At 43.8% G+C, this 13,656-nt stretch overlaps 1 protein-coding gene across 4 annotated transcripts in view; it reads left to right on the top strand.

The window, feature by feature from the left end:
* Positions 1-13,656, top strand: part of CELSR1 (cadherin EGF LAG seven-pass G-type receptor 1) — a 285,212-nt gene that overhangs the window by 204,297 nt on the left and 67,259 nt on the right. For all 4 annotated transcript variants that reach the window (XM_068276317.1, XM_068276316.1, XM_068276314.1 and 1 more), the window contains exons 6-7: positions 5,337-5,494; positions 5,713-5,876. In XM_068276317.1, the coding sequence (XP_068132418.1) occupies positions 5,337-5,494; positions 5,713-5,876 (322 nt within the window). The remainder of the gene's footprint in view (positions 1-5,336; positions 5,495-5,712; positions 5,877-13,656) is intronic.

The raw sequence follows: 13,656 nt of genomic DNA, 5'->3' as shown, positions 1-13,656 counted from the left end.
GCTCAGATGGCATCCACCCTGGGCAACAGTCAGTCAGTCTGTCTGTTCGTTCTTTGTCTGGTTACTCAGACCATAGGCAGCGCAACATCACACTGCGCTGCCATTGTGTCTTATTTGTAGCGATATCGGAAGCCCAGAGCTGCAGTTGCTCTGGGCAACTTGTGGAGTCTCTCCCATTATTCAGCTACTAGCCTTCTTGCTCTGGGTGGTCAGAAAGCATACCCCCCAGGCATTACATTATTATTATTTAGTATTTATATAGCACCAGCATCTCCTGCATGGGTTCCCCACCCTCTCAATGCTGCAAGTCCACTACCAGGAACAACAGATCCTATTCACATCTATTAGTTTAATGTAATGATCTGTAGTATTCCTGCTTTATATGGGCTGGTGATTTTAATAGCTCTCCATGTAACACTGACTGTATGTGTAATTTGAATTCATGTCATCCAGTTAGAACTCAGTTCCCAGAATGTCAAAGTGGACTAATTATTGAAAGATTATCGTATGTAAAGTAGCCGTACTGTCAAATATCCTATAGATATCTGCTTTAAATGATAATCAACTACTTAACCACTTAACGACCAGCCAACACCGATAGGCGGCGGCTGGTCGCAGTGGTTCCATGTCAGTTTACGGAGGGAGTCCCCGTGAACAGCCTGCGAGCCTCCGATCACGGCTCGCAGGCGAAATGTAAATACCAGGGGAAGAAATCCCTGGTGTTTACAGCATACGGCGCTGCTGTTACAGCAGCGCCGTAAAGGAGATCGGCGAACCCCGGCCTCTGATTGGCCGGGGATTGCCGCCGTCTGATAGGCTGTAGCCTATCAGAGGCGGTACAGGACGGATCGCCGTCCTGTGCCACCCATAGATGAGAGGGAGGGAAGGAGAGGGAGGGCAGGATAGCACTGCGGAGGGGGGCTTTGAGGAGCCCCCCCCCCGCTAAACACAGATAACCGGCGGCGATCAGACCCCCCCCAGCAGGCAGCGGGACATCCCCCTAGTGGGGAAAAAAAGGGGGGAAGTCTGATTGCCCTGGCTAATACCTGATCTGTGCTGTGGGCTGAAGAGCCCACCCAGCACAGATCATGTAAAAATCCTGCGGTCCTTATTTAAAGGGCCAACCTAAAAGTCGTCATAATCAATATTAGCCAGTAGTGGGTGCGTAGCTCACTATAAACAGAAAATTTATAGGTTAACAGGTTTACCTATGGAAGAAATACGCAACACTCATTAGTTGAAGTTTATAAAATTATATTGATATACAAAAAAGATAGATAAAGCATATATACAGGAATATACATCACTCCAGTTGTTGTCCATCATCCAATATACATTGTCAAAGTTCCTTTAGTGAAACTAGTCCATATTAATATAGTAACTCTTCTGCTGTAGATTTTATCCTCCAGCGATAATTGTTCTCTCTAGATTGTACAGTGTATGATACACACAAATATAGCTTTATCCTTAAAAATGGTATATAGAGTCATAAAACAAAGTTAGGTAGTTGTCCCTAAGCTTGCAGTTGCATTTAAACAGTAATGCTTACTGATTGTTTATGAAAAATAACATTAAAAAAGTTATCTAAAAAACTTAAAATGGCTGAAGTTTGAAATGACAAGTCTTTAGCATTTATATAAGCTATTGTCAATAAATTCACCAAGAATAATGCATATTACCTCTCTTGTGTTCTAGAATCACAGTGGAAGGTAGAGTCTCTAGGCCTCGGTCGATCTCAGTAGAGCTTCAGGCTCAATGATAAAATATACCAGCCTACCAGTGCTTTTTATTGTAAAGTTTCTAAGATGGCGTCTCTTAGAGGATTTTATGGTGACGCACAAAATTAAAAACTTACTTTTAACTGGTACATTCTGACATTTTGTGACATTTTAAACTATTGGGTTATCTGAGCAGGTGCGTACATATGTGACACTACTTGGCTTATTAACGTAAGCAATCTACATCTTTTCTAATCAAAATTACATCAATAACATTTAATTAGCTCTTATGACCCAAGTGGTGTCCCAAGTGGTGTCCTTATGACATCTTTCTGGATCTGATGGACGCCAAGATATATGCGTATGTTCAAGCTTATCTTATGTTCTAAAAATATGGGATGTTCTCTGGTACATCATTAATTAACGGGGATTTCTGGATGCCCCCTGTGGTCACAGGTTGTCTTGATCACATGCTTCATTGTTTTGGTTTTGTATTCATAGAAGTCACCTGTTGTAATACATGTTAAATTATATAGAAGGGAAACGCATTTATCTTAATGTATAGGTCTATTATTGATCATTAATTAATAACTTTATGAGCACTATACATGATCACTATATTAGCAGCATATAGCAGGCTTAGCTTCTGCGGTGCATGTCTCTGATGGGCAAGCCTTGCTAATTTGAGTAAAGTCAGAACATTTCTCCAGCGCTATCTTAATAGAAACATAACCTTATACAGGGAACAAACAGCTTACTGAAGAAAATGACACTAAGAATTACTCTAACCAACAATCTAACTCTGATTAAAGAAGAACTCTGCTTATAATCATAAAATCTTGAAATTCACTCAAATAATCTGCAAAACATTTTAAAACATATATAATCAGCTTAAAGCAAGATGGAGATAATTTCTCTACATTAAAGGAATACTATCGATTGAAACGACTTTTTTTTTTTAATACTCTATATTAGTGTACACATTACCACTAGTGCTAGGGGCACTTTATTTATTCACCCAGGTCTCTCTCTCGCTATCCCTGCTTAAAAATTCATTTCTCACACAGCTCATAGTAGTTTGGGTCACCCTGAGCTGCTTGGTTACTCTGTCACACAGCTCACAAATATATTTCACTGTGTCACTCACAGCATGCAGGAGACATGAGGAGAAATAGGCTGATCTGAGGTGGTAACAGGTAACTAAATGAGCTGTAATATTGCTGGAATATAACTAGCTATACCACGAGTCTGTGTTTACACTCAGACTGGCTGCCTGCTTGAGGTGATTCACTCCAGGCTGCATCCACTTTACAAGCTGCTGAGAGGGGCAGACCACTGTTTACAATTAGCATTATTAGTATCTTTATCAGTCAAGAGAAGCAAAGATAATAAACACACATTGCTAGAATCTTTAATTCCTTACCACCATATCAATAAGATTCTTTCAGCAAGGTGATAATTAAACTATAAACTGAGGAGTTAATAGCATCTCCCCTGTGCAGAGATATGGTCTAGCCCTCTGGACGCTCAGTATTAGATAGATTTTGTATCCAACACTGATGCCAAAACTGACGGAGGATTTTACAGCTGAGAGGAACAGCTGTGTGAGGAATCAAATTGCTCCTAGTACTTGTCCTAATGTGTGCTACAACATACAGCATTTAAAAATAAATGCATACATCGATAGTATTCCTTTAATATGAGATTTTCTGACAGTACAAATCAGAAACTATTTACTATTCTTCTGACTTCTGTAGCGAGAATTCTGGTTGGTTGTTTTGAATGTGCTCATTGCATTGTTATTTTGGTAAATAGATATTTATATTTTTCTTTGATTAGCAAGAGCCAACAGTTAATTTGTTGTTAAATAATCTTTCCTGGCTCACAAAATGGAAAATAACTGTCTGTATGCAAACAGTTGAATCATAATGATTACTATAGTAGATGAATGGAAAAATTATATTAATGTAATCATCATCAAATGAAAGGACAACATTATTTACCATTGGTGCAGCAATCATACCAAGCAGAAACATTAATGCAGGATATAGTAGTCTGAGCCAGGCATCAGCAGGTGCTGGAAAATAACCTTGCTGGCTAGAATTAGAAGAATTATAGAATAACAAGGTTTTGAATAACCCGAGGTGAGACACATGGAGGCTGATATTTATTTCCTTTTAAACAATGCACATTGCCCAGCTGTCCTTTTTGATCACCTGCCTGTAATATGTTTAGCCATAGACCCAGAACAAGCATGCAGATAATAATAATAATAATGGCAGTATTTGTATAGCGCCTTTCTCCTGTCGGACTCAAAGCGCTTGCGAGGCAGCCACTAGAGCGCACTCAGTAGGCAGTAGCAGTGTTAGGGAGTCTTGCCCAATGAACTCCTTACTGAATTACTGGCTTACTGAACAGGCAGAGCCGAGATTCGAACCCAGGTCTCCCATGTCAGAGGCAGAGCCCTTAACCAGTACACCATCCAGCCACTAGCTGATCAGATGTTTCTGACAAAAATCTTGACAAGATTAGCTACATGCTTGTTTCAGGTGTGTGGTTCAGACACCACGGACCAGAAAGACCAGCAGGACTGTCAGGCAACTGGTATTGTTAAAATGAAAAACAAAACAAAACATGGCAGCCTCCATGTGTCTCTCATCTTGGTTTCCTTTTAAAGCTGTGAAAGAATGAAACTGTAAGACATCTTTGTTTTAGGGAATTTGGCACTCAGTTTTGGCACTTAAATATCTTCTGCTGGAGGTGTGGACACCTATGTAAGAGCTGATTCAACATGAGGGTTAGCTGATTCAGCTTCCAGTGATGAAGCGTCCCCCTCCACCCCCCTGGTGCTCACTGGAGCTTTGCTTTTACTAAAGACTGTGTGTAAGGCTGCCTAGCCCACACAAAGCTACAAGGTCCATTTAAGTCATGTTTTATGTTGACAATATGTATTCTTATTCTTTTTCTGTCTGCAGCCTAAAATAGCTCACGATATTGTATTCAGTAAATATTCCAGAACATCCATTCAGACAAATCAGAAGCTGTTTCTGTGTGGTTTCTTAGCACAAATGATAGTATTTCACTACAAAGCCATGTGCTGACCCTGACAAGTGTAGGAGTGACATCATCGTCACAATGCACTATAGCTGCTGAATGAGTGTAATTATTCAACATCCGACATAATGACTGACACTTTCCTAGAAGCACCTGGGAACACATACACACCAGTAACCTCTCTTTAGGACTTGCTTTACATAGTCAGGTTAACAGTACATGTAAACCTCCAAACCACGCCACAAGAAACTATGTGCAACTGGCCACCACCTGCTCATTCAAAACCCTGTCCAGACCCCATCCAACAACTACAGAAGTCAGGCAGCTAGTCATCCCCCAGGCTGCTGTAGACATGTCAGTCAGATGGCTTGTAGGCAAACAAGTAGAGCAGCAAGGCAGTGCTTTGTAATTGTCGGGTCAAGTGGTGCCTTCAGTCAAAAATGAAATAATTTACTCCATGCACATAATCAGTTTGGTGATAAGAAATTAATGTATCACTGTAAGTGAAAAACATGCACATTGTATTGTTAGGTGTTTAACATATAGAAATATGTTTTATTGAAGCCCAACATTGGAAGGCTGGGAATTCCTCATGGACCCTCTGGTGAGAAGGTGGCAGTAGTGACAGTGGATGACTGTGATACGGCAGTAGCAGTACGATTCGGGAACCTTATCAAGAACTATACATGTGCTGCACAGGGAACCCAAACCGGATCTAAGAAGTAAGTAGATGACCACCATGGCAAGACTAGCACTGCCAAAAGGACTCGTCTCTCTAGTGTGTACTCCCCTGGGCTAACAGCTGTATTATTATAGTAGAAAGCCAGCAGAGGGATGCCAGTAAGGCTGCTGCTAACATCGAAGATTGACAGTATATTGTGAATTGGTTATTGCCCTAAACAAGTGTCATGGCAATGGTGTATAACTTACTTTCTTCTAGGTCGCTTGACCTCACTGGGCCACTATTGCTTGGAGGCGTTCCTGACTTGCCTGAGGACTTCCCAGTGCAGAACAGGCAGTTTGTTGGCTGCATGAGGAACCTAACTATTGACAGCAAACCCATAGATATGGCTAGTTTTATAGCCAACAATGGCACCTTAGCAGGTACTTTCTCATATTTTTATTTATTATATATTCGATTGCATTACTTTAGAAAACAAAAATATATTAAAAAAAAAACAAAAAAAAAATGGAATAGAAATCAATAATTTAAGTATACAACATTATAACCGTGGCTAAGTAATGTGTACCCGTCACTGTCAGAACCAGGGATGGTCCATGAGATGCAAATAATTTTGAGTTAATTATGTACATTTTGTAAGCAAATTTTGCAAGCAAATTTATGCAGCTTGAGAATGGAACAATCAAATATTACCTCAGCAGGATCTAATTGATGCATTTTTTTAAGCTGCATAAATTTGCATAATGGTGCATCAACTCGAAATTATTTGCATCTCACTGACCATCCCTATTGAGAGCATTCTTTTTGTTACATTTTTGCAGCCATGCAGGTATTGTAAGGTGTTGGTCTGCACTTGTGATGCAATTATCTTGGTTAGAAAAGTGTGGTCAGTGTATGAAAAGGCTGCACTACAATGCACCACCCTGGTGTGAGCATGAGCACCCAGTGGTGTAGCTACAGAGCCATTGATCCCAGTGCACATTTTACATTGGGCCCTCTCTCTAAATCATTGGTGGTTAGGATAAAAAATGACAGTTATATATATCATATAGGAGCCACAGACAGTGATATTTGAGAAGTGAAATTAAGTTTATTGGATTTACAGAAAGTGCACAATAATTGTTTAAATAAAATTAGACAGGTGCATACATTTGGGCACTGTTGTCATTTTATTGATTCCAAAACCTTCAGAACTAATTATTGGAACTCAAATTGGCTTGGTAAGCTCAGCGACCCTTGACCTACTGTGACGTACCTTGGGAGCTGGAGACCGATGTGCTGAGGGCAGCTACTCTTGCCACTTACTAACTTTGTACCCTGGAATGGGAACAGGGTTCCACAGCTAGTACGGGGCAGGAGCGCTAGCAGATCCAATGGTGTCACCAGACAGGAACTGAAGCGCTCCCACGTGCTGAGTCTGGATGTGCAAGGACTCAGCTTCCAGGCGGGTTTCAGGACTTGATTCCAAGCAGGAGCAGATACTGAGGCGGATCCGTGAACAGGCAGAAATTCGGCAACAAGACGGGTACTCAGACGGGCAGAGGTCGGCAACAGAGCGGGCAGTCGTACGTAGCAGGAGTCGGTAGCAAGTCGGGAAGTCAGCCAGGCCAGGGTCAGCAACATGAGATCAGGAACAGGCAGATACAAAGATCACGCACGGGAACACACACCAAAACTAGCTGCAATACTACAGCACTGAATGGTGGCATTCTCCAGACTTAAATAGGCCGTTTGGCGGGAAGACGCGAACGTCTGCACGCAATGACGCATCCGGTGCACGCGATGACGCGACGGACGCACGCTATGACGCGTACGTCCGTACGCGATGACGCGGACAACCAGACGCAATCACGCTGAACAAACGCACGCACAAACCCATAAAAGATGCATGAACAGGCGGCCCTTCGGGCGCGCATGCGCACAGTATCACACCAGCGTCGCCGAGCGCCGATGTCTCCACTGCCACACACGGAGCCCAGTGTGCACCCTGCCAGGACCCGTAAGGGACCCACCAGCATACACCAGAACACCTGCAGCATCCGTAAGTGCCAGCCGCCTCGTCCAGACAGGTAAGTGACCGTGACAATACCCCCCCTCTAAGGGGCAGCCTCCGGATGCCCCCTTGGAGCTGGTTTACCAGGACATCTTTGATGAAATTCCTTAATCAGGCGATCAGCATGTAAGTTTGAGGCAGGTTCCCATGTGTTATTCTCTGGCCCATAATCCTTCCACTTCACTAGGTACTGAATGCCTCTCCCTCTTCTTCTGGAGTCCATAATAGTCTCCACCTCAAACTCCTCTTCTCCATTAATCAAGACAGGTGGAGGAGGGGCCATGATTCGGCCAGGAAAAGGATCCTTGAGAACAGGTTTCAATAGAGATACATGGAATACCGGGTGTACTTTCAGATTACTGGGTAACTCTAACTCATAGGCCACTTGGCCAATCTTCCTCTTGATGGGGAATGGACCGATGAATTTTGGTCCCAATTTCTTTGACGGGCAGGACAGTTTGAGATTAACTGATGATAACCAGACCAAGTCCCCTGGATTCATATCAGAGTCACCTCTCCTTTGATCATCTGCCTTCTTCTTAAATGTTGCTTGGGCTAGTGCCATGGACTTCTGTAAAACCGTATGATTCTGAAGTAATAATTTGATGAATTCTCCAGCAGCAGGAACAGGAGTCTCTGCAATCAAATTCGGTAGAAATGATGGGTGAAAACCATAATTGGCGAAGAATGGAGACTGTTGTGTAGAGGAATGAACAGAGTTGTTGTAGGCAAATTCTGCTACTGGAAGCAGCTGAACCCAATTGTCCTGTGAACATGAGGAAAAACATCTTAAATACTGTTCCAGCGTTTGGTTAGTCCGTTCTGTTTGGCCGTTGGTTTGTGGATGATAGGCTGAAGAAAGGCAAAGTTTAATGTTCAGCATCTTGCAGAGGGCCGTCCAAAACCTGGAAGTAAACTGTGCACCTCTATCCGAAGTGATGTCTGCTGGTACACCATGAAGACGGACTATTTCCTTAATGAAAGTTGATGCGGTTATTTGTGCTGTTGGAATCTCTTGCATTAGGACAAAGTGCGCCATCTTCGAAAGTCTGTCAACCACCACAAAGATTGTGTGAAGATAAAGAGGAGGAGGCACTAATTGTTGCAAAGAAGGTACCTTTAATCCAGGGTGGTAGGATACATCGGGATGGAGTGGGGGTGAAGGAGGCCTGACAGCTGTTTCGCTTACAAAGCTTCCTCAGAGGCCAGTAGTAGTGTTCCTTCTACTGGCCTCTGAGGAAGCTTTGTAAGCGAAACAGCTGTCAGGCCTCCTTCACCCCCACTCCATCCCGATGTATCCTACCACCCTGGATTAAAGGTACCTTCTTTGCAACAATTAGTGCCTCCTCCTCTTTATCTTCACATATGCATGCTTGCTTCCGGAGTGCACATTTGAGAATATGAAGTACGTAATCCGGTGAAGTCACACACCCTTTGGTGGACATCTAGTGCCAGGCTTTTTCTTTCCATTTGCACCACAAAGATTGTGTTGCAATTACTTGATTTAGGTAACTCGGTGATAAAGTCCATGGATATGGAGTGCCATGGTCTTGGAGGAATGGGTAAAGGCTCCAACAAACCCCAAGACTTGAGATGGGTTCCTTTTGAGCGGTTGCAAACAGTACAGGTTGAGACATACATCCTGCAATCCCTCCTGAGTCCTGGCCACCAAAAGTATCTTCGGAGCAAATCCAAAGTTTTAGAAAATCCAAAGTGTCCTGCTAGTTGATGGTCATGGCAGAGTTGAAATACCTTTACTCGTGTTTCTTCAGGTACAAAGATTCTATCATTATGATACCAAAGATCCTGTTTCTGGACAAGATTAGATTTAACTTCCTCTGAGATATCTGTTGGTGTTAGTTGTAACTGTTTTATAATGTCTGGTTGCATGATCAAAAAGTTCTTGTTGGACAATATTGTATCTGGACTGACCTGAGGCTGATCATCCGGGAACATACGAGAAAGGGCATCGGGTTTAGTATTCTTCGATCCAGGTCTATATGTAATATGGAATGAAAATCTTGAGAAAAACAAAGCCCATCTGGCCTGTCTGGGATTCAGTCTTCTAGCTGTTTTAAGATATTCCAGGTTTCTGTGATCTGTAAATATGAGTATAGTATGCAAAGCACCTTCCAACAAATAACGCCATTCTTCTAATGCATCTTTGATGGCTAATAACTCCCTTTCACCGACATCATAGTTCCTTTCTGAATCAGACAATTTCCTGGAAAAAAAAAGACACAGGGTGAAGGAGGGCCTTGATTCCATGTCTCTGAGAGAGTATTGCCCCAACTGCGGATTCAGAAGCATCCACTTCCAAGATGAAGGGCAAGGCAGGATCAGGATGCTTTAGTACAGGTGCTGTGGTGAAATGTTTTTTTAACTCATCAAAGGCCACTTGGGCTTCTTGAGTCCAGGAGAAGTGATGATTTTGACGAGTAAGTCGTGTGATTGGAAGAATAGTAGCAGAAAAATTCTTAATAAATCTTCGATAAAAATTGGCAAAACCAATAAATCTTTGTACCGCCTTTTTATTGTCTGGAGCTGGCCAATCACGAACGGCTTGAATCTTCTGAGGGTCCATAACAAGTCCATTGGCGGAGATGATAAATCCCAGAAACTGAATTGACTCCTTTTCAAATTCACACTTTTCTACTTTTACGTATAACTTATGCAGCCGTAGACGTACAAGTACCTGTCCAACTTGATGACGATGAGTCTCCAGAGATGTAGAAAAAATAAGAATATCATCTAAATAAACAATGATGAATTGATCGAGGAAATCCCTGAGTATATCGTTAATGAAGTGTTGAAAAGTGGCTGGAGCGTTACACAGACCAAACGGCATTACTAAATATTCAAAATGTCCGTAGCGTGATCTGAAAGCCGTTTTCCACTCATCTCCTTCTCTCATCCTGACTAAATTATAGGCCCCTCGAAGATCCAGCTTTGTAAATATTGTAGCTTCTCGTAATTTTTGAAATAGTTCTGGTACAAGTGGAAGGGGGTAGCGATTCTTAATCGTAACTTTATTCAAGGCCCGATAATCAATACATGGTCTTAATGTGCCGTCTTTCTTCTGGACAAAAAAATATCCCAGCTCCAGCAGGAGAGACTGAAGGCCTAATAAATCCTTTCCTCAGATTTTCTTGAATATATTGCTTTAGTACCTCCTGTTCAGGATCGGAGAGTGGAAACATCCTTCCAACAGGGATGGTAGCTCCTTCTATTAGGTCAATTGGGCAATCGTATGGTCGGTGTGGAGGAAGTTGATCGGCTCCTTTCTTGTCAAATACATCAAGATAGTCGTGATACTGTACTGGAACTTCATCTGCCAAGGTAGAGGTACAAAGTAACGGGCCAGAAGCTTCTGAGACTTGCTGAAAACAACAACTATTACAGTAGGTGGAGGTGAACTTAACTTCTTCTGTGGCCCAGTTGATAGCGGGATTGTGAGCCCGGAGCCAAGGTAGGCCTAAAATAATAGGATATACTGGGGAAGACACTAGGTCGAATTTGAGCCATTCTTGATGATCTGCGGAGGTGGAGGTAAGTAATGGCAGGGTCTCAGTGTTTACAGGTCCAGAGCTGATGGTGGACCCATCTGCTAGGTGTATGTGTAATAATTCTTTTCGGGATTGCACTGGTATTTGATGAGTTGTGGCGAAAACTTTATCCATGAAGCAGCTGCAGGCTCCAGAGTCTATTATAGCAGAAGTCTTAAGGGTTCTTCCGGGAAACTGAAAGAGAATAGAGATATTAAAATGAGTATGAGCCGTGGACGGGATGTACTTGGGTGGAGTTTGAGCTTTCTGAAGATACTCCTTACCCGCTGGACGAACTGGACAGTTCCTTAGAAAATGTCCTGGATTTCCGCAGTAAAAGCATAGATTTCCCTGGCGCCTGCGGGTTCTTTCTTCATTGGTTAATGGGGCACGCATGACTCCAAGTTGCATGGGCTCAGGTTGATCATCAGTGGAAGCAGAGATCGGAGATGGTGACTGATTTACAGGAAGCCAAGAAGTACGGGCAGAGCAGGGCATTGATTTCTCCAGTTGACGTTCCCGAAAGCGTCGGTCTATCTGAATGGCAGTGGTAATCAATTCGTCCAAGGTACTGGGTACTCCCACCCGAGCCAGTTCATCTTTCAGATACTCAGATAATCCCAGACGATATTGATGTTTCAGGGCTGACTCATTCCAATCGGTATCTGATGCCCAACGTTTGAATTCAGTAGTGTATTCTTCCGCTGGTTTACGACCTTGTTTTAGGTTGAGGATGGCAAGTTCAGCTGTAACACTACGCTGGGGATCATCGTACAACACTGCCATAGAAGTAAAGAATTGCTCCATAGAACTTAAACACTGGTGTTTTTGCTCCATTAACCTGTGGGCCCATGACTGTGGTTCTTCCTGTAGTAAGGAAATGATAAATCCTACTTTTGTTTCCTCGTTAGAAAAGGTGCGAGGTTGCAGTGCAAAGTAGAGCTGACATGCATGGCGGAAGGAGCGGAATTTGGAACGGTCCCCTGTAAAGCGTTCTGGTATAGGTACTCGAGGTTCCGGGTTTACTGCAGGGATCACGGGAACCGGTTCCACTGGAGCAGAGGCAGGTACTGGAACTACTTGAGGTGCCGAAGCAGGAGGTGACGGAAATTCCCCAGTACGCAGGGTATTAATCCGGCCTTCGAGTTGCACATGACCAGCTTGTAGTTCTTTAATGGCCTCCGTGAGTGCGGTAACTTGTTTGCATAAGGTACTCAGTATATTTGCTGCCTCAGCGGTCTCCATCTTTGGCTGTAGTATTTTTGTGACGTACCTTGGGAGCTGGAGACCGATGTGCTGAGGGCAGCTACTCTTGCCACTTACTAACTTTGTACCCTGGAATGGGAACAGGGTTCCACAGCTAGTACGGGGCAGGAGCGCTAGCAGATCCAATGGTGTCACCAGACAGGAACTGAAGCGCTCCCGCGTGCTGAGTCTGGATGTGCAAGGACTCAGCTTCCAGGCGGGTTTCAGGACTTGATTCCAAGCAGGAGCAGATACTGAGGCGGATCCGTGAACAGGCAGAAATTCGGCAACAAGACGGGTACTCAGACGGGCAGAGGTCGGCAACAGAGCAGGCAGTCGTACGTAGCAGGAGTCGGTAGCAAGTCGGGAAGTCAGCCAGGCCAGGGTCAGCAACATGAGATCAGGAACAGGCAGATACAAAGATCACGCACGGGAACACACACCAAAACTAGCTGCAATACTACAGCACTGAATGGTGGCATTCTCCAGACTTAAATAGGCCGTTTGGCGGGAAGACGCGAACGTCTGCACGCAATGACGCATCCGGTGCACGCGATGACGCGACGGACGCACGCTATGACGCGTACGTCCGTACGCGATGACGCGGACAACCAGACGCAATCACGCTGAACAAACGCACGCACAAACCCATAAAAGATGCATGAACAGGCGGCCCTTCAGGCGCGCATGCGCACAGTATCACACCAGCGTCGCCGAGCGCCGATGTCTCCACTGCCACACACGGAGCCCAGTGTGCACCCTGCCAGGACCCGTAAGGGACCCACCAGCATACACCAGAACACCTGCAGCATCCGTAAGTGCCAGCCGCCTCGTCCAGACAGGTAAGTGACCGTGACAATTACATACACAGGTGAATCCAATTATGAGAAAGAGTATTTAAGGGGGTCAATTGTAAGTGTCCCTCTTTCAATTCTCTCGGAAGAGTAGCAACATGGGGGTCTCAAAACAACTCTCAAATTACCTGAAGACAAAGATTTTTCACCATCATGGTTTAGGGGAACGAGACAGAAAGCTGTCTCAGAGATTTTAGCTGTCTGTTTCCACAGTTAGGAACATATTGAGGAAATGGAAGACCACAGGCTCAGTTTAAAGCTTAGGCTCAAAGTGGCAGACAAAGAAAAATCTTGGATAAACAGAAATCACGAATGGTGAGAACAGTCAGAGTCAACCCACAGACTAGCACCAAAGACCTACAACATCATCTTGCTGCATATGGAGTCACTGTGCATCGTTCAACCATTTGGCGGACTTTACACAAGGAGATTCTGTATGCAAGAGTGATGTAGAGGAAGCCTTTTCTCCACCCACAGCACAAACAGAGTCACTTGAGGTATGGTA

This window comes from Hyperolius riggenbachi, chromosome 3 (assembly GCF_040937935.1).
Source record: "Hyperolius riggenbachi isolate aHypRig1 chromosome 3, aHypRig1.pri, whole genome shotgun sequence".
Classification (NCBI taxonomy): Eukaryota; Metazoa; Chordata; class Amphibia; order Anura; family Hyperoliidae; genus Hyperolius; species Hyperolius riggenbachi.
The sequence above is the reverse complement of the archived record's forward strand: the minus strand, read 5'-3'. Positions and strand labels throughout refer to the sequence as shown.